The sequence below is a fragment of the Phacochoerus africanus genome, chromosome 15 (assembly GCF_016906955.1).
Source record: "Phacochoerus africanus isolate WHEZ1 chromosome 15, ROS_Pafr_v1, whole genome shotgun sequence".
Lineage (NCBI taxonomy): Eukaryota > Metazoa > Chordata > Mammalia > Artiodactyla > Suidae > Phacochoerus > Phacochoerus africanus.
Genome location: NC_062558.1, coordinates 90,020,439 through 90,041,376, shown reverse-complemented (window position 1 = coordinate 90,041,376; position 20,938 = coordinate 90,020,439). Strand labels below are relative to the sequence as shown.

Genomic DNA, 20,938 nt, shown 5'->3' with positions numbered 1-20,938 from the left:
CACAAGGGAGAAGACTTGTTTTTTAATAATGCAAAACTGACCAAAGTGGTGATTCATTATTTTCTAAAATCTGACTCTTTGGGGGAGGGGAAGTCATTTCAGACCTGCTTCCTGGTTGGACCCTGGTGAGGGCAGGGGTTGCCATTTGGCCTGGGCAGGCTGAGGCTACCACCGGGTCCCCTGCCCTCTACTGTAAGAGAAGGGGGACAGCTCCTTGGAACTCAGTACCTCGTGTTCCCAGGGCCCAGAAGCCCACTAATGACATATCATTTCCCTCTTTCCTCTCAGCCTCTGACTGCCAGAAGTGGGCACTCAGCATGGGACTCTGCCTGGCCCAAGGTGTCAGGCCCAGTGGGATGGGGTCCCTCCTGCCACTTCCAGTAGTGCCCTGAGGGAATTCCACATGCTCCTGGCAGGGCTTGTCCCACTGTGGGTTCTACACACCCTCTAAAGGGAGCTTTCCCTTCTGAGGAAATCACAGTTAAGACTTTGCAGCTGAATAAAATCTGAAAGCTGCCCAATTAAATGGGGAGCCCCAACGGTTCCCAAGCGGAGCTAAGAATCTTAGGTGAGTAGACTTGATCTGAACCCAGCGTTTGCAGAGGCATAAAAATGAGGCCTGCGAGGTCAGTGGGACTCCATCTCATACACACAGCTGACTGCTCAGTGCCCCCTTCAGGAAAGGGCTCACTGCCCAGCTGAAAGGAATCGGGTTGCCTGCTGGCTGTTAGCTCTTTTAGGGTCAGCCTCAGCAATCAAGCCAGCTTTATGCTCTTTTATGGATGCTTCCTAGCCGAGGTCACACTCCTCTCCAAGAAGGCCTCCAGCTATGACTGCGCAGAGCAGTAGCACACAGGCCTAACCACCTCCACCGAAGCCAGACCCCCTCTTCCAGGCCATCTTCCTCAGAGCTCCCAGGTGGGGTGGCAGAGATGCTGTCAGGTTTGCACATGAGTTGGGCACTCCTGTCCCACCCCACTTCTGCTTCCTCCCTTTTCCTGAGCAAGCATTCATCCTTCGTAAAACTCATCTCCGCATCTGCCACTGGAGAACCCAGCTGGTACACCACTCATTCATCCACTCAGTGCAAAATTAGCTGTCCCTGCCACCCCAGACATCAGCTGTCTGAACATTAGCTGTTGAAAGGTGGAAGGTGATGGGTGGCAAGTGCTACAGTGGAGGTTTGAACCAAAGGTTATGGTGTCTGAATCAGCTCGGTATCTCTAAGCCACCTCTCCCCATAGCCCAGGGCTGCAGGTCATAAGTAAGGGGCTTTCCAAGCAAAGCTTCTGTAATCTGGTCTGAATGCTCTTGCTGGCCCAGTGTGTCTGGTGGTTTTCCAAAGCCTAACCCTGAATTCTGCATCTTTGTCCTTCTAACACTCTGCCCAGAATCCCAGGACACCAAATACCAAGGAAAGCAAGAGTCCAGGGCTCTAGACCCCTCCTGGGGGCCTGGGCTGTGTTTGAGAGGTGTACCGTAGACTGCAGTGTGTGGACAAGACTGAAATGAAAAGCCAAGCTACACATCTGGAGGAGGTCCTGGGCCAAAGGACAGAGACAGACTTCAGGCCAAAGGCAACAGGATTGAGGCCAGGAACAGTGGGCCAGGAGAGAGGCCCTGCCCTCTTCCCTCTGGGACACAGCAACTTGTAGGACCCAGGTGCCCAAAGGGGAAACCAGGGCTTTGCTCAAATTACCAGCAAGACTAGGCCACCAAAGTGGGAGAAAAGTACACCTTTGATGAATCCCACACAGTTTTGTGATTAAAGAAATCTAGAAAGAATATTTTAAAGTCAGCATACTATAAAAGTTTTGTTTATAGTTTATGTTTAAATTATAGGTTATAATATTTAAATTATGGGTGATAAATATGAGTAACTTAGATTTTATATGTCTAAATTATGGGTAAGGTCTTAATGGGGTCTGGCAGGAGGCCCTTTAGAAGGTTTGAGTGGCCTCAGGCTTGGGTGATGACGGAGAGATTAAAGGTGCCAAACTCTAACCATGGGGCTCCAAGCAGGGAAGTGACACTGAAATAGGGTCCAAAAGGAGGCATCCAAGTCTAGGAGGTAGAGAAGGGCAGGCAGAGAGTGTATCTGAGGGGAACGTCAGCTGAAGTAACAAAAAGGGCCAACTGTAATGGCTATCCTCGCAACCATCTGAGATGTTTCTGGTTGACAGTGGGGGCTGGGCTCACTCAGTCATTTAGGGACCCAGACTGCTGCGGGGCCTCTGCCATCTTCTACGTGGAGCTCCCATGGTGGCCCCAGAAAAGGGAGACAAACCTGGAGAGTGTTGGGGGAGGGGGTTTGCAGGCCAGGCTTAGAAGTGGCCCTATCATGTGGCTCATGAACAGTGGCCAGGGCCCAGCCACTGCAAGGAGGCTGGGGAATGTTGAGCATTCTGGGTGTGCCCAGGAGGAAGGGGGGAAGAGAGCTTCGTGGAGAACAAGCATCCTCTGGCCACAGCAGAGAGGCGACAGTGACTAGGACACACAGAGCAAACCTGTAGGTAGGGGCTGACCATAGATGTGCTGGCAAATGCCTAACAATGGGCTCTCTGGCAGGAAAGAAATTTAAGTCCTGATCACGTCAAACAGTGATCAATATTGAGGCTGCAAGAACAAAGAGCTTTGTTTGGGGGGGTCTTATGCGTTGCAATTCAGGAGACGTAGATTCCAAAGCATGTTCCAGGGAAGAGACAGAGTCAAGCTTATAAAGCTAAAAGCCACAAGGCTGTACTCTGACACAAGAAAAGAAGTATTTGTCCTTAAGGAATAGGCTGTCATGAATTATTCTAGGTTATCGCAAGTTTCTAGCAGGTGTTCTGGATGCCTTCGTTAGGATGATATGCGTCAAAAGATCGGATTCCATCCAGGCTGAGACTATGTAAGCCACACTTCCTCATGGGCCTCTAGGCTTCATTTTAGAGCCTCTCTTAGCAATACTGGCTCCATTTTGATTTCACGATTAATAGCATTTGCTGATTTTCTCAGTGTAAATACCCCCTGTACCATCAGCTTCAAACTACAGCATGATCACTGAGCAAGAGTTGGGAACAGATGTGTGGCAATAGCCCAATGTGTAATTGAGTTAGGGTTCTTCAGAGACACAGAATCGATAGAAGAGATATATGCATATATAAATATACTCAAGGATATAACCCCAAAATTTATATGGAACCATAAAAGACCCAGGATTACCAAAGCAATCCTAAAGAAAAAGAACAAAGCAGGAGGCATAACTCTCCCAAACTTCAGATGATACTATAGTATCAACTTCAGATTCAGCTATAGTAATCAAAACAGTATGGTGCTGGCACAAAAACAGACATATGTGTTAATGGAACAGAATAGAGAGCCCAGAAATAACTCAACATCTATGGTCACTTAATCTTCAACAAAGATTTACAATGGAGAGAAAAGGCAGTCTCTTCAGCAAGTGATATTAGGAAAGTTGGATAGCCACATGCAAATCAGTGAAGTTAGAACACTCCCTCACCCCATACACAAAAATAAACTCAAAATGGCTTAAAGACTTAAATATAAGACATGGCACCTTAAAACTCCTAGAAGAGAATGTAGGCAAAATATTCTCTGATATAAATCATACCAGTGTTTTTTTAGGTCAGTCTCCCAAGGCAATAGAAATAAAAGCAAAAATGAACAAGTGGGACCTAACCACACTTAGAAGCTTTTGCACAGCAAAGGAAACCATAAACAAAACAAAAAGATATATCAATCTCTTGATATATGTATATACAGAGCTCCTCCTCAACTTACAGTGGAATTATGTCCTGATAAAGGCATAGTAAGTTGAAAAAGCATTTACTAATTCACCTAACCTACTGAACATGCCACCCTCGCCTACAATGAATGTGCTCAGAACACTTATGTTAGCCTACAGTTGGGCAAAAATCATTGAACATAAGTCCTATTTTATAATAAAGTGTTGAATATCTCATATAATTTATTGAATTCTGTACCAAAAGTGAAAAAAACAGAATGGGCTGTATGGGTCTAGAATGGTTGTACGTATATCTGTTGTTGTAAGTTATTGGTCATCATTGCAGGGCTGACTGAGGGCTGCAGCTCTCAGCCTCTGCCCAGCATCACAAGAGGGTATCATCTGGCATGTGGCCAGCGAGGAAAAATGAAAGTTCAAAATTTGAAGTCCAGTTTCTACTGAAAGCGTGACTGCTTCCACACTGTCGTAAAGTCGAAAAATCATAAGCCAAATTATCATAAGTCAGAGACTGTATCTTTATATCAAGAGCTTTATAGCAAGGAATTGGCTTGCACAATTATGGAGGCTGAAAAGTCCCCAAATCTGTAGTTGGCAAGCTGAGGACCCAAGAGAGCTGAAGTAGTTCTAGTTTGAAGGCCCACAAGCCAAAGACCCAGGAAGAATCAATTTTCAGTTCTAGTCCAAAGGCAGGAAAAAGCCAGTGTCCAGACTTAAGACATTTAGGAGGAGTTCCTGTCTCTTCCTGGGAGGGTCAGCCTTCCTGTTCTATTTAGGCCCCCTCCCGACCGTGAGGCCCACCCACTTCAGGAAGAGCAATGTGCTTTAGTCAGTGTACTGATTCAAATGTTAATTTTGTCCAGAAACACCCTCACAAACACACCAGAATAGTACTGGCTACTAGTCTGGGTACCCCAGGATGCAAACAAAATGACATCAAAATCAACCATCATAATAGCATTTTCACAATACAGATATGATAGAAGTAATCCTAAGACTGTAGGTAATATTGTAGCAGGTAATGAGAAAGTGATGTCTATTGAATGTGTTGTTTTTAATATAATTGTGTTTACATAATTTAATTTCAATGATGTCTGTGTTGAAATCGAAAAATTTCTAAAAATTTAACATTTGGTTCTCAGGGCTGTTGGGACCAGCTGGCTGGTCCAGCATACCAGTGGGATGGACAGAGTAGTATGCTCAGGCGCTGGAGCCTCAGCTGCCTGGCAACAGGAACTGAGAGCACCATAAGCAGGGTCGGGGACACTGGTGCCAATGACCACTGAGGAGGCGTCTCAGACTCAGGGTAGCTGTGTTTTCCCCCTCTGCCTCTGGAAGAGCACATTCTGTCCTCCCTGCGACTTTTGGACCAGGGAAGCAGGCCTCAGCTCTCTATATGATGTCTTGATATAAATCAGAAAAAGACTCACCCCTTTGGTGCTAGAACACATGGCTTTGCCAGCAGAGCCCAAACCCAGCCCCACCCCTACTTCTAGTAGATACCTTTGTACAGTGCACAGCCTATACAATGGTACCTGTAGCTCTGGGTGGGATGGACCTGTCTGTCTCCAATTAAACCATGAGATAGAGTCCCCTTTCTACTTTCTGACTGGGAGATTGATTGGCAAATGTGCTTTTCTCTGAGAAGAAGCCTCCCCTTGAGGTACCAGTGGGCAAACTGCTTCTGGTGGCCCCAGGCTCATGGATATGCAGTTACCTAATAAAGCAGTGGTTTTGAACCCTGAGGCCACACACTGGATAGCTGGAGGAGCTTTTACATCTTCTGATGACCAATGTCTGTGCCGGACAAGTTAAATCAGAGCCAGTGGGGATAAGACGCAGAAGTTAGACACAGCCGAGTTTGAGAAGCACTGACTGGAAGCCATCCTGGCTCTGGGCCAGTGATGTTGGTGGGTGACCCTCCCACCAAGAGGTGTGCATTTCTGCAAATGCCTTCTGGATAGTTCTGCCCTCCCAGCCCTCTCCACTCACCTTTCAGCACCTTGAGGTGCCTGGCCCAGAGGAAGTGCAGAAAAGATGCAGGGCAGGGAGCCAGCAAAGGGAGACCTAGAACCTCTGCTGGAAGGCACAGCACTGTAAGGGCAGGCACTGGGCTATGGGAAAGGAGGCTACCTCTCTGTCTCAAATTCTAATTGCAGCCTATATTTCCCCTCATTGGCCTCTGATTCCTGCCTGTAAGAGGAGTGGGGCAATTCCTTCGAGTAAAAGCTTACTCAGGAGACCACCATGTTCAGCAGATCCCCTCGCCCTACCCTTGTCCTCACCCCACCCTCTCTCCCAGTGGCCTCAGAGGGGGGCTGGGGGGGGCTCCCAGGGCCCGTTGGTACAGAGTTTGTAAACTTCAGGGAAGATGATGCTATTGCCCTTTCTAGCTGGAACTCATGGATCCCCTCATTGGAAGACGTACTGGAAATGTGGTCCAAGGGCAGAGAGAAGGAAAGAGCTATCTTGCTCCCCATGCCGTTCTCTGGTGCAGAATCTGGATTAGCTCCTGCCCTTTTCCCAGCTTTACTTCTGGGTTTGGGCTCAGAGCCTCTGTGGTTTTTGTCCAGTTCCAACTCTGATCCCCAGAAAAGCGGGTGGGTAAGCTTGGTGACTAAATATTATCCGGGGAAACAGCTGCACAGGAAAAGCACCCGGGAGCGGTTTCTTAACCAAAACAAGCTTGAGTTGACCCAAACTTAAGTCTTCAGGGCATTTTTCCTGCCTCTGGCTTGGAGGAAGTGGTCCAGGCTGCATTACTCACAGGCCTTCATGATTGCTCAAGAAGTTGTCACTGGCCACGGGACCTCGCTCTGTGACCCTGATGTCAACCTGAGATTTTCCAGTTCTGTATCCTCCCCTCTCCTGCTGAATGTTCTCTGCCCCTCCTGGAGCCAGCCTCTGCCTGGCCCAGAAGAAACAGAAGGGTGATTCTCTCATTCACTGGTGTTTCTCGGATCTGCCCATCAAGCCTGTGTTCCTTATGGGGTTCCTGGCCTGAGTCCAGCCTGAGGTTTGGGGCTGGGCATGTGGGAGGGGCATCAGGCTGTCTAAAGGACACAGATAAGAGCCCTGGGGAAGTGCTTCCCAACTCCTTCTGGGGTAGAATCAGGACAGTTTCACAGGGACTCACTTAGAAGGATCAGATTTACATGGCTGAAACACATACTCCAGAGAGAAGGAACTGGGAACACCCAGAAGCAGAGGCTCTATGTGCATATGGTTGTGTGTAGAATTAGCAAGAGATAGGTTGCAGAGGAAGGCATGGCCAACACCATAAAAGACCTTGAATGTTATAACAAACAGACTTATACTTATTCATCCCTTCTGAAGAGTGGCTGAAGGCCAAAATAAGTGACTTGATGCTGAGTAAGATAGCTTTGTCTCCAGGGACTCTGTTCTCTTCCTTCAACTTGGTCATTTGTCCCACCACATCCTGGTGAGTCCTTAACCTCTTCAATCCCCTTCCTCTCCATAGTCCATCTCCAGCATGGACTGCGGCAGTGGGCTCCCAGTGGACCCCCAGCCTCCAGGCCGTCTTCCTCTCTAGCTGCTAGAGTTGATTACACATCAGTACAGCATTTGGGGATAGGTAGACATAGGGACACAATGAGGATTCAGGGGGGCGTGGCCACACAAAACAGAGAGGTCACTGTTCAGATCACTTCCAGCTATTAGGAAGATCACACAGTACCCAGGCCCATAGAACCCAGCCCCAAGCATAAATGCCTAAGAGGGCACATGGGGTGATTTCAGGGGCACAAAGGCTGGTCCTCATGATGAGTTGACTGACGGCTCTCAAGGCAAGAACATTCACAGGAAGTGGTTGGAATTGGGGTATTTAGAGAGACTGGCATCACAGAAAAGAATAAGCTATAGAGACAGCGCAGGTTCAGGCTGAAAAGTCCCAAATGGATTATGTGATAAGACACTTAACATTTCTGTGGCTTATTTTCTCCATCTGAAAGCCATGATAAAGGCTTCTCTGCCTCAGAGAATTAAATGAAATACTGAATATAAAGCACCAAATTCAAGTATACAGTAGGCACCTAATAAATGAGAATTGTTATTGCGATTGCATTTCTTGGCAGTTTTTAAGATCTTGGGGCTGAACCCCCCAAAAGCTTCAACATACACTCTTTAGAATTGCACTAGCATTGGAGTTACCATTGTGGCTTAACGGTGCCAAACCCGACTAGTATCCATGAGGACGTGGCTTCAGTCCCTGCCCCTGCTCTGTGGGTTAAGGATCCAGAGTTGTGGTGAGCTGCAGGTGTAGGTTGTAGACGTGGCTGGGATCCAATGTTGCTGTGGCTGTGGCGCAGGCTGGCAGCTGCAGCTGCAATTTGACCCCTAACCAGGGAACTTCATATGCCACGGGTGCGGCCCCAAAAAGACAAAAAAAAAAAAAAAGTGCTAGTATTAAACAGAAACATGGCAATTAGCAGAGATTCACTCCTCGGTGAACAGTTTTTGAGATCCTACTTACTATGTGCAGGCCCTGAACATTCTTATTCCTGTCACCTTATTCAGGCTGCAGAGAAAGTTAACATCCCTAAAGGGCATTGCTGGGCTAGTCCTCTGAGGCTCAGAATACTGCCTAGGCTGCAAGCTTCTAAGACACACCTGTCTTTCGGCAGTTGGAATTGTGAGCTCATAGATGGCCTTCTGAGCCCTGCTGGTAGGAAACATCAGACAGAGCAGGTACCCCGTGGACGGACCCTGGAAGGGGTCCTTGGCCTGCAGGGATCTTGGCAACAGTCTCCTGAAGACCTCTCTCCCCTCCAATCCCCCTTCGGTGGTATCCCCGGCATTGGCAAGGCATGCAGGGGGCGGGGCGGCCAGAGTCCTTTCCCTGAAGCCTCTCGCTTTCCCCACTGTGCGAAGCGCACACGGAGGGCCCTCCTCTCGCAGAAGGCGGATCCGAGAGTCCAAGCCCGCCCGCTGGGACCGTGGACCAGCTGGGGACTGCGTGCTCGCCAGGCTCCGCCCGCCCCGCCCTCCTCTCGCCTCCGCCGCCCCCACCCCTCGGCTCTGCTCCGGGATGGGCTGTGCCTCGTGCGCCCCAGCCTGGCGGAGGGACAGCCAGGCTGCCCCGCCCTGGCCCGGTGATTGATCAGCAGCGGTTACTGAGTCTCTTAATGGTTCGCTTGGATGGGAATTAATTCTGAGATGGATAAATAATGCATTGAGGTTTATGTAGTCCAAGGCAAGCCGTCGGTCCGGAGCCAGGAGAGGCAGCCGAGGGAGCCTCGCGGGTGACGCCCACGGCCATGGGGGCCCACGGAGCGGAGCATGAGGGGCAACTGGGCGAAAGGAAGGGAAAAGGGAAGTGGATGACAGCATGATCTGCCCAGCGACTGCGGTGGGGCAGTGTCAGGAATATGCTGAGCCCAAAGATCAGGCAAGCCCGGAGGGGTAAGTCCAACTTCCTGCGTCGGATCTGGGCACAATGTGTCTGCATCTGCTGGCAGAGGGGCCCGAACACTCAGCTGGCTGCCAAGCTGGGGTCAGATGGAGCAGGCGTTCTAGAGGCATCTTGGTGACTGACAGCCCTACCTAGTGAGGCTCCTGGGGTTGTGGGGGTCAGACCTGAGACTGCCAAAGGGCGGTGGCCAGCTTAGTGCCCCACTGTGCATGCGGGCTTCACCCCCTGGCTTGCTCAAACTGACCAGGTGACAACTTTGGAAAAACTTTGTTTCTTTACTAAAAGGGAAATGCTGAAATGCTCAAGATTTGTCCTAGCTGCCAAGACAAAAGTGGCCTCAGAAGGAAGGGCAGTACCCTGGCTTCTCCAGACAGCCAGTGAGGATCCTCCTTCTGGCCACCTGGGAAGCGACTCTGCAGGAGCCCCTACAGCTGGGCTGCAGGAAGCAATTCTTCAGGCAGGCAGAGGATCCTCAGGGAGAACTCCCAGGGACCCGCAGGGCCTGGAGATGAGGGTGTTGGGGGAGTAGATCCAGAGATCAGTGGGACATGCCTGTCGGGAGGTCCCTGCAGGGTGACCCTGTGGCACCAGGCTAGTGGTCCTGTAGCATGGCCTGGGGCCTCAGGACAAGGCTTGGGGCTAGGGACAGCATCTCCCTGGACAGCAACTTCTTGGCCAGTGCAAGTATCATTTTATTTTATTTTTACCTTTAATCATAGTGGGTAGTTTTATTTTTTTAAGATTTTAATTTTTTGTTATAGTTGATTTATAATGTTCTGTCAATTTCTGCTGTACAGCAAAGTGACTCATATATTTTATATACATATATATATATATTCTTTTTGTTACATTATCTTCCATCATGTTCTATCACAAGTGACTAGATACAGTTCCCTGTGCTAATACAGCAGGATCTCATTGCTTATCCATGCCAAATGCAGTCGTTTACAAGTATCATTTTAGATGAGAGATTCTGTGTTTTAAGGAAAGAGAATGTATGTGTCTTTTCAGGTGACAGTATTTGTGGAGGGCTGAGCCTCCCGTGTGAGTAAGGAGCACGAGGATGGTTGGTTGGGGGTGGGTGGAGCTTCTGCCTGGGGAGTTTGGAAACAGTGCGTGTCTCACCAGTGTTTGCGTGTTTGAGGCAGAGACCCTCCAGGCTTTTATGAGCTCACAGGCACACACCCAACTCATTACCACGTTGCAGGCATTTGGATGACTTTCCTGGGTGGGCTGACCCTCTAGAGTGTGGTCAGAGCCATCAGGACCCCTCTGTGAGGTTCTCCGGAACAAGCTGTCAACTGTGGGGGTCCCAGTGGGCAAAGGGGGCCTGTGCATGGCTCTGCCAAGGGGTAGGGTTACAAGCCTGGTGACAACCCAAGGGACGGGCCAGCCTAAGCCCTCCGTGAGAGTTTAGGTCTCCCCCTCCCACTCCTGTCTAACGCTGACCACATGTGGCTCCTGAGCACTTGACATGTGATTAATCCAAACAGAAAAATACACGAAATAGATTTGGATGAGTTAGTAGGAAAAAAAGAATGTAAAATATCTCAATAATTATTTTACATGGATTGCCTGCTGAAGTAACAGTACTTTAGATATATTGGGTTAAACAAAATATATCATTTAAGTTCATTTCGCCTTTTTTTCTTTTACATGCTTTAATGCAGCTATTAGAACATTTACAATTTTGTATGTCGCTCACTTTAGATTTCTGTTGCATGGGGCTGGTCCAGAAAAAGAGCAGTGCTTCAGCAGTGGTGGTGTCAGGAAGCCTGCCTTTGAAATCTCAGACTTCTTACAAACATTTTGGTGGGGGGCGGAGGCAGTGGTTCTCAACCGGGAGTGCTTTTGCCCCCCAGGGGACATTTGGCAATGTCTGGGACATTTTGGTTGTTGCAACTGAGGGGTGCTACCAGCATCTAGTGGAAATAAGCCAGGGATGCAGCTAAACATCCTTCAATGCAGAGGACAGGCCCCCACAATGAAGAATTCTCCAGTTCAGGAGTTCCTGTCCTGGCTCAGTGGTTAATGAATCTGACTAGCATCTATGAGGACGCAGGTTCGATCCCTGGCCTTGCTCAGTGGGTTAAGGATCGGGTCTTGCTGTGAGCTGTGGTGTAGGTCGCAGACGAGGCTCGGATCCCATGATGCTGTGGCTGTGGTGTAGGCTGGCAGCTGTAGCTCCGATTCAGTCCCTAACCTGGGAACCTCCATATGCCACAGGTGCAGCCCTAAAAAGCAAAAAAAAAGAAAAATAAAAAGAATTCTTCAGTTTATGCCAGTGCTAAGTTTGAGAAACTTTGTACTGGATGATATTATCTGGTAGGATATGTTAAAAGATAAAGTTTATGTGCTGTCTGTCAGACATTAATAAGATAATCACTTAACTCGTAAAAATACATGATCATAAACCGTGACAAGAAGCCTTATAAGAGCATAAGAGCATGTACTACAAACGAAGCTTCCAGAGGAAGCAGGGGGTACCTGGGTTGTGAGCTGAAGAACAGTGGGGCTAACTAGGCAAATGGTGGTGGAGGAAGGCCACGTTCTAGGCAGGGATCATCAACATGTGCAGCGGCTCTGGTAGGACAGGGGTGCACGCACAGGGCCAAGAGGCTTGGGGCTAGAGACCAGGTCAGGAATCAGATCATGCAGGGTCAGACTTGCAGCTTAAGGAATGACACTCCCTAGGGATATTTCTGGAGAAATACAGTCCAAAATACATATGCATGCCGCCAAGAAATCAGGTTCTGGTCAAAGGAAGACCTTTCCTTAAATTCATCCTCCTCTGCCTCTTTTAGAAGTTGGGCAGCCTACATGATATAAACGCAGCCAGTCTATAGGATGCACATCACAGCCTCTGGTATCCAGGTACTGCCTTGTCCAGACTGCTCCAGACTATACATTTTCCAGATATACTTCCAGACTGTAGCACTACAAGGGTACAGGGAGTTGAGTGTTAAAGACCTGGCATCACTTTCTGGAATACTTAATAAAACCAGCCCTAGTCAGCTGGCTCAGAAGCCTCTGCTGCTCTGCAGATAGGGGCTTCCTAGGGACCCCTCCCCAGCATCATGTTGGCTGTTAGCTTCCTGGCAGGTCCCCACCAGGCCAGCATGGAAGAGCTGGCAAAGGCTGCCATCACCCTACAGCCATCCTCATGTCTTCTTCCCAGGGAGAGGAAGGTGTCAGGATTGAGACCCTCTCAGGGAAAAACCCTGCTGTCACTTACCTGCATGTAGAACTAAGTTCGCTCTGCAGTCTGAGCTCAAGTTCTAAGACAGAGGCAGATGTTGCCCATACACACACATGATGACAACAGTAATTAAAAAAGTAGGGAGGCACCCAAGCCAGCTGGAAATGTCTCAAAACAGCCGAGTAAACTCAAACAGTGTTCTTGATTTTAAGTACCTCCCATTGTTCAAACTGATTTGGGAAAGGGATCCAGATTGGTTCCAACCATCCCACATTGGCCATGCATACTGTAATTCTTCCTTGCCATTGCCTGCTGAGGACCCGTTCTGACTCACTCTGGCTAGTCATGGCCTGCAGAAGCCAGACCAGGCCATTTGAAGCCAGTGTGGTTGGCCCTGCCCTACTCAGCTCCTGCCTGGCTCTGAGGGTCCCATTTAGGGAGCCCTTCCTAAAGCCATGTCCTGCAAGTTCTACCTCCGCTGAGCCTTGTGGCCGTATTCCTAGAGTGAGTACATGAATGAAAGAGACAGGTCGCTTCACCCCTACCAGTTTTTTTCAGAAGAAAAATAGAATAAATTCAATAAAACTCCATGAATTTATCACAGATCCAGTGGAGCAAGTCCCAAGGGCATGTGTTTGCACTGTAAAAATTGCCATCTATTTTTTTAAGATAGAAAATAAAAATGTAAGTTTTGCACCCTCTCTCCTGGGTGCAATGTGGGTAGTTTTCCAGAATGAGGAAGGGCAGCAGAGCCCCAGGCCATACCCTTGTCCTACGAGTACCATGCCCTTTGTGTACCCTCTGCTCACACAGCCCCCAGGGGTACCTGGTTCTCCCCATCTCTCCAGCCATAGTCAGAACAAAGCCCCCAAATACTTGACTCTTATGCTACCCCAATCCCCTGGGACTGCTCCCTCTCCTGAAATCCCACTGTCACAGGGACTGATTCTTCAAAGATTTATGTATTCCTTCATTCTTGATTGAGGCCTCCTCTGTGCCCATTAGCACTGCCCAGAATACAAGTTTATTGATTTGGTCTTGCTCTTCCACAGGGATGAGGTATGGGAGGCAGCCCCATTGTTTTACCTCCCAGAGAGCTCTTATCTCTGCATGTTTCATTCAATCTCTTGTTATCATGCTCTGCCAGCTATCTGGTCATTTCTAACCTATGGCAGTGACCCTCTTCCTCACCCCCAACCACTCACTACTCCAAAGCCAGAGCCATCTTTTCAAGTGTAAATCCAAGCTTGTACCCACCTCTAGCCTCCCTCCTCTAGTTCCAACTTGGAATCCTTTGGTGGCTTCCATTGCTCTTCGGGTTAAATACCCAAAGCCCTCACCGTGGCCCATAAGGCCCGTCTTCTAGTCTAATCACTAGCCAAGCCCCTGGCCTCATCTTCCTCTGCAAGCTTCAGCCACACTGGCCTTCTTCCCATTCCTTACTGTTCCATGGGCCTCCTACCACAGGGACTGGGCACATCCTGTTTTCCCACCTGGAATGCCTCTCTCTATAGGTCTGTATGTTACACACACACACACACACACACACACACACACACACACACTTAACTCCTGCTCACTCTTCAGTTCTCAGCTCAATTGTCACCAACTCAAGAAGAGCTCCCACACACCTCAGTCTACACTGGGTCCTCTGCCCCGTGCCTTCCCTGTCTTTGTGGCACTTTTCTCAGATTGTAGTTGTACATTCCTGAATGTGATTATTTGGTGAATAACTGTCCCACTGGACTGGGAGCTCCATGAGAGCAGGAGCCATTTCTGTTTTTGAATATCATCATGCCCCAACACCAGACACCTAGTAGACATTCAATTCCTATATATTAAATGAATGAACAGTGAAGAAAGCATTAGCCTGGGAGGCTGAAGCACTGTCTCTGGACCTAACTGGTCCAGGTTCTTAGGAAAGTCAGCCCTCCCTTGACTGTATATGTTGCAAATCTTTCCCAATTTGTTGCTTGCCCTTTTATTTCGGAGGCTTTTTTCCCCAGATGCATATAAGTTTTTAATTTTTATGTCATCAAGCTATCTATATATATATATATTTTTAGTTTCTGCCTTTGTTTAGAATATTTCAAAATAAAATTGATGTTGCTGTTAAGGAGGCTCCTTCTTTTAAAGGAAATCATTAGCTCAGTGAGCAAGGCTCTGGCAGCTTGAGCTATCTCCCTTCGAAGGAGTATCAGTGTCTTAGAGGCCTTGATGCATGTGCAGAGCCCGGTCAATGTTTTGGGGATGGAGAGAGAAAGCTCTGTGAGTGAGATAAAGTACTTTCACTGGCCTTATTTTTCTTCATTTTCCCACAAGAAAGTAAACCAACATTTATTGTGTACCCTCCATGCTCCAGACATTTCCATTGTACTTACTTATTAAATTCTCATGACTGCACTATGATGAGGCATCATTATTCCTATTTTAGCAAATGTGGAAGGAGAATTGTGAGTACACTGCCAACAAGCAGTGGAATTCATATTCGTGTTTGTCCAGTGCTGAGGCCTCTGCCGTCTCCCTAATCCAACCCAGGGATTCACAGTATCCAAACACCACTGCAGGTGGCCTCCTAACTGTCTCCAGTAGAGCTGTAAATTCTTTGAGTAATAAAATGCAGTGTGATTTTTAAAAAGACGCCCACTGCCTATGAATATGTGGAAATTAGATTTGAACAACTGTTGGAATATTTAAGGTTGAATTATTGATATGTAGTAGAACACTAAGCAAATTAAAAGGCAAGGCAATTATGAACTCCAGGGAAAACAAAAAGTGATGCATGAAATATTATAATATACTACATAGCTCAACTGGGGCAAGCAATTACATAGTACTAATAATGCAAATTCTGCATATTGATCAAACGAAAAATACACTATAACCACACTGGGAGGATGGGGTGGGTGCTTACATGTGATAGGGGCAGGCAATGAAATAAAATCCTCATCTTCCATAGTTAGAAGTCAGTAGATCATACTTAAAATGGAAAAAAATCAAGAAGTTATTTGTCATAAAAACAAACCATAAATCAATGGAGAAGAATAGAGTGTCCAGAAATAAGCCCATGCATATATGGTCAATTAATTTGCAACAAAGGAGCCAGCAATATACAATGGACAGTATATAGAAATGACAGCCTCTTCAATAAATAGTGTTGGGAAAACTGAATAGCCACAAGCAAAAGAATGAAAGTTGGACCCCTGTCTTACACTGTACACAAAAATCAACTCAAAATGGATTAAAGACTCAAATGTAAGACCTGAAACCACAAAACTCCCAGAAGAAAACATGTTAATGTCCTTGACATCAATAGTGGCAATCATTTTTTGGATTAGATGCAAAAAGCAAAGAAAACCAAAGCAAAATTAAACAAGTGGGACTACATCAAACTAAAAAACTTATGCATAGCAAAGGAAACCACCAATGAAATGAAAAAGAAACCTACAGAATTAGAGAAAATATCTCTAAATCATTTATCTGATAAGGGGTTAATACCCAAAATATACAAAGGACTCATACAACTCAAGAGCAAAAAACAACCCAATTAAAAAATAGGCCAACAGCGAGTTCCCGTCATGGCTCAGTGGTTACCAACTACAACTAGGAACCATGAGGGTGCAGGTTGAGGATTCGGCATTGCCTTGAGCTGTGGTGTAGATCACAGACGCAGCTCGGGTCCCGTGTTGCTGTGGCTCTGGTGTAGGCCAGTGGCTATGGCTCCGATTAGACCCCTAGCCTGGGAACCTCCATATGCCGCCGGTGCAAACCTAGAAAAAGACAAAATAATAATAATCATAGGCAAAAGGACTGAGTAGACATTTTTGCAAAGACTTATAAATGGCCAATAGGTACATGAAAATATGCTCAACATCGCTAATCATCAGGGAAATGCAAATTAAAACCACAATGAGGTCTGTCAATGCCCTCAAACTGTTAGAATGACTGTTATCAAAAAGACAAGAGAGAGCAGATATTGACAAGGATGTGGAGAAAAGGGAGCCCTTGTACACTGAGTGTAAATTGGTGCAGTATCAAGGTTCCTCAAGAAAATTCAAGATGGAATTACCGTATTATCCTGTAACTCCACTTCTGAGTATAGCCAAAGCAGTGAAACAGAATCTCAAAGAGTTGTCTGTACTCCTTTGTTTATTGTAGCATTATCCACAGTAGCCAAGACACGGAAACAACCTAAGTGTTAATCAACTGATGAATGGATAAAGAAAATGTTACATATTTATAAACACACATATATGAATATATGAATATTATCCAGCCATGAGAAAGAAGGAAATCCTGCCATTTGTGACAACTGGCTGGACCTTGAGGCTAGTATGCCAACTGAAATAAGCCACACAGAGAAAGACAAATACTGCCTGGTAGTGCTTAAATATAGACTCTAACAACAAAGGCAAACTTACAGAAACAAGGAATAGAAAAGTTGTCACCAGGGCTGGGAGGCAGGGGAAATGGGGAGAAATTGGTAAAAGGGAACGAACTTTCAGTTACAAGATAAATAAGGTCTGAGGATCTAATGTGTAACATTGGTGACCAAAATTGATAACATTGCACTATGTACATGAAATTTGCTAGAAAATAGAACTTAAATGTTCTCACCTACAAAAAAAAGAAGATAAATATGTCAGTTGATAGATGTGTTAATTAACTAGATGAGGGGAATCAAGGGGAAAAAATGAAAGAAAGGGCAATGAATATTATTTAGAAATGTGGAGCTAAATGCCAAAGAAACCCACTGAAGTGGCTGCCCCTGGGGGCTGAGGAAGGGAGTAGGTGGGAGAGCAGGAGCCTAAAGCGTGTAGGACTAGGCGAGGTGTGGCTGAGGAATGAGCTCACCTGACCTGATACCAGTTCACACTGAACAATTGTTCAGAGGGATGTTTCTGCTCTTAAGGGCTGACCATGGGATTCACAGCCGCCTCTAATTGCTTAGTTCTGAAAGGTGTGGGCTTGCACAACATGGCCATGGTCACCCCAAGGTGCCCCCACCTGGGCTTGTCAGGTGCTCTGAGGGCCCCCTAAGACAGACCACCTCCAGGGCCCTGCGGGTGGAACAGCAAAGGAACAGTAACCCAATTAGGTGATCCAGCATCTGCTTTGCCTGAGATTCGGGGAGAAGATCCAGGGCTAGCAGAGGAGTTAATGAGGGATGCCAAGGAGGCAGTCGATGAGAACAGCTCCTGGAGGGTAGAACCAGGGTCTAGGCCAGGGCTTGGAGCCTGTGCTGGAGAAGGAGGGCCGCAGGAGACTCACCCAGTGATCCCCTCACTCTGGGCCAGGCGCTGGCACCGCTGCTCAGAGTTGATACCTTCTCCAAGGGCTCCGGTACCCAAGCCTGGATGTCCTCTACCCCTGGCTGACCCTTCTGCTCCCCACAGAGGACTGAGCTCTCTTCTGTCTGTCCTTTTGAGACGTTTGCTCAGGACTGACCTGCAATTGCAGAGGCCCTCAAATAAGCAAAGTGTCTGGGACAAGTCCCAGGGACTGGATTAGAGGAAATAAAAATCCCCAGTTTGGGGATCGCTGAACAACAGCAGCCTCAAATTGCAGCCCAATTTTTGAAATGCTGTTTATTCTAGGATTTCCAGTGTTCATTTTTAACATGTTTCTTATTTTTTTAATTGGGGCATAATTCCATACAGTGAAATGCACACATCATAAGTGTGCAGCTCAATGACTATCACCTGGATCAAGATTCAGAGCATTTCCTTAACCCCAGAAGGTTCCCTTCTGTCTCTTCCTATTCCCTCCTCCCAGCCAGGACCAACAGATACTCCTCCGATTTTTTTTTTTTTTGTCTTTTTGCCATTTCTAGGGCCATTCCTGCGGCATATGGAGGTTCCCAGGCTAGGGGTCCAATCGGAGCTGTAGCCACCAGCCTATGCAAGAGCCACAGCAATGCTGGATCCAAACCGCATCTGCAACCTACACCACAGCTCACGGCAACACTGGATCCTTAACTCACTGAGCAAGGCCAGGGATCGAACCCACAACCTCATGGTTCCTAGTTGGATTCATTAACCACTGAACCATGACGGGAACTCCAATACTCCTCTGATTTTTATCACCATGGAGTGGTTTTGCCTCTTCTTCAGTTTCATAGAAATGAAATCCTAGGGTACAACTCTCTCGTTCCTCACATGTTAAAGACCACAGACGGTCCTCCTACTTTCTTCCTTAGGGAAGGAATGAAAGTGAGAAGCTATCTGTTGAATGTCTAGGATGTGCCGGGTGTGTGCTGGACATTCCATTTACAAGCACTTATCCCATTTTAATCCTAATATCAATCCTGGGAGACAAGAGGGTAACAGAGGCAGGATAATTTAAGTCAAATGCTCAAACCTGCATCACTAAATAAGATCAGAAGCAGCTTGAACACAAGACTCTGAGGCCCAAGAGGCTGCCCTCCACATCCATAGCCCTGTCCAGAGACTGGTGGAGGTGAGACGGTGTTATAGGGCAACTTAAGCCCCTAAGATGTGAGGATGTCTGATCGCTCACAAGCACCTGTTTCCCAGGCAGGTATTCACAGCTCTACCACCAGGTGCAGGGGCAGAAACAAGAGGTCGGGTCATGCCACCTTCTCTGTCTTGGCCTTTTTCCAATTTGTTCAGCTGAGGGCAGCTTGACTGAGCAGCAGGCTGGTGGGAAAGGGGAGGGAGTCGGGATTAGATGGATGAGGAGGATAGGCATCCTGTGGAGGTGCCCTCATTAGGGGCTGCCAGCCATGCTGGCCATGGGTGCAGAGGTGTTTGGTGGGCTCAGGCAGGCCTGGCCCCATCCACCTGGTGGTGTTGAGGAATCCCAGCTTTCGCTAGGATTTTATTGCTGTATTTCTGACAGATGAGCCAGCTCAGATACTTTCACCTCCCTGCCTGCTTTAGGAGTCAGACACATATTTAATCACTCATGCACTGGCCATATATTTCATAATAGCAATAATTGTAGCTCTGATCCCTTGGACTTACATAACCATATTGTGGAACAAGCACAACTCATGAAGCAACTATATTTGTGCCCTGCACTATCTGGGTGAGAGGGGCAGGCCTTCCCCTGTCCCTGCCTGGCAAGGCCTCATGACAACTCTGGGTGCTCCTGGGTAATGAATGCTCTACAGTCACTCATTTGCAAAATACAAGACCAGTTTGGTGTTTCCACATCCATCCCAGGGTCGCATAACTGACTTTCAGCCACCTCTTTGAAAGCATGCTTCTTGGTCTGCGCCTCACTTTAGAGTGTCACGTCTCCTGTGTCTTTGTGCCCTCTTGGAGCTTCCATTTTAACGTCCTCTTATATCTACCATGTGTGTAATCTCCTTTAATCTTCAAAGGACCCCCCTTGAGAAAGAGAACACTGTTGTCCCATTTTTTCAGGTGAGGAAACTGAAAAATTAATCTCTCCCAGAGAGATTAAAGAACCTGCCAGCCTGGAAGGGTGCCCAGCCAGGAGCAGCAGCACTGGGCTTCAAAACCCAAAGGCTCTAGAACACCACTATGCATTTACTTGTTTATATATCAAGCCCTATCCGGGCAGCAAAAGAGAGAAGCCGTCCTGGGGGAAGAAAACCTCCTGTGTCAGGACCGGGAGGCACATGCGCTAAGCAAACTGTAAGCTCCGGGTCTGGCTGCTACACAGGAAGGCAGTGAGGGGATGAGGTGATGCGGCAGGAGGAATAGACCCATTCTACGCCCAGGTGGGCCTTTCCACAGGGAAGTGATATGTCTGAACAGAGGACTAGACAATGATGTGGGCTGCACTGTGGGCAGTGGGTCTTCAGAGCTGAGCCTGAGGGTGGGGAGGAGCAGAGGGTCAGTAAATGATTTGGGAGCAGTGGTGTTTCCCATCTGCCACCTGCAGAGGGTGTGAGAGGACAGAAGGATGGTTGTCAGCACATATCTGCAAGCACTCAACCGCTGCCAGCCAGGTTCCCCTGCTTCTGATTACTCCCCCCTAAGCCCCCAGACCACCGATCCTCATGGTACAAGGCCCTCATGCTAAGAGATGAAGGTGGCATTTTGTGTCCTGGAAAAAAGTGCACTGTGGACCCAAGGCTCCTCCCTCCTCCTGCCTCTCCTCCCAGATACCAGCTGATGGGAAAACTGAGTTCTCCCCATGGAAGATGCCCAGAGTTCACAACTCAGCCCTCCTAGACACTCAGGATATAAGGCACTACGAGAAGCTGGACTACAGGAGCTCCAGGCTGGACTTCTGGCCCCTGAGAACTGAAGACTTGGCCATGACCTTACATTTGCAGGTGGGAACAAGTGTTTACAAGACAAGCCTGAGCTGGAGTAGGCCTGGGCCAAGAAGCTACCTTGGGCTTTTCCAACCAAGACAGCCAGGGACCTGCGCTGAGTTGCTGAAATCATCAACAGCCTCAACGATCACTTAACCAAGGGTGGAGAGTGTATTGATCTAAACTAATGGTCCGTAGGCCAGCAGAAATGAAATTTATAATCAATATTGAATTACATCGACTCCACTGATCCCAGGCTCCTGGTGAATAGCTTGCTAATCTGAACAGAAGCAGAGGCTGCAAACCTAG

General features: G+C 47.6%; 1 protein-coding gene across 11 annotated transcripts in view; it reads left to right on the top strand.

Annotated features, from left to right (window-relative positions):
* Window positions 1-20,938, top strand: part of ARHGAP22 (Rho GTPase activating protein 22) — a 218,772-nt gene that overhangs the window by 40,001 nt on the left and 157,833 nt on the right. For 2 of the 11 annotated variants that reach the window (XM_047759996.1, XM_047759993.1), the window contains exon 1: window positions 8,764-9,166. The exons of 8 other annotated variants lie outside the window; for them this stretch is intronic. In XM_047759996.1, coding sequence (XP_047615952.1) covers window positions 9,133-9,166 — 34 coding nt within the window. In that variant the 5' untranslated portion in view covers window positions 8,764-9,132. Of the gene's footprint in view, window positions 1-8,762; window positions 9,167-20,938 lie in introns of those variants that run through there. One more of the 11 variants, XM_047759991.1, reaches the window with a different exon arrangement.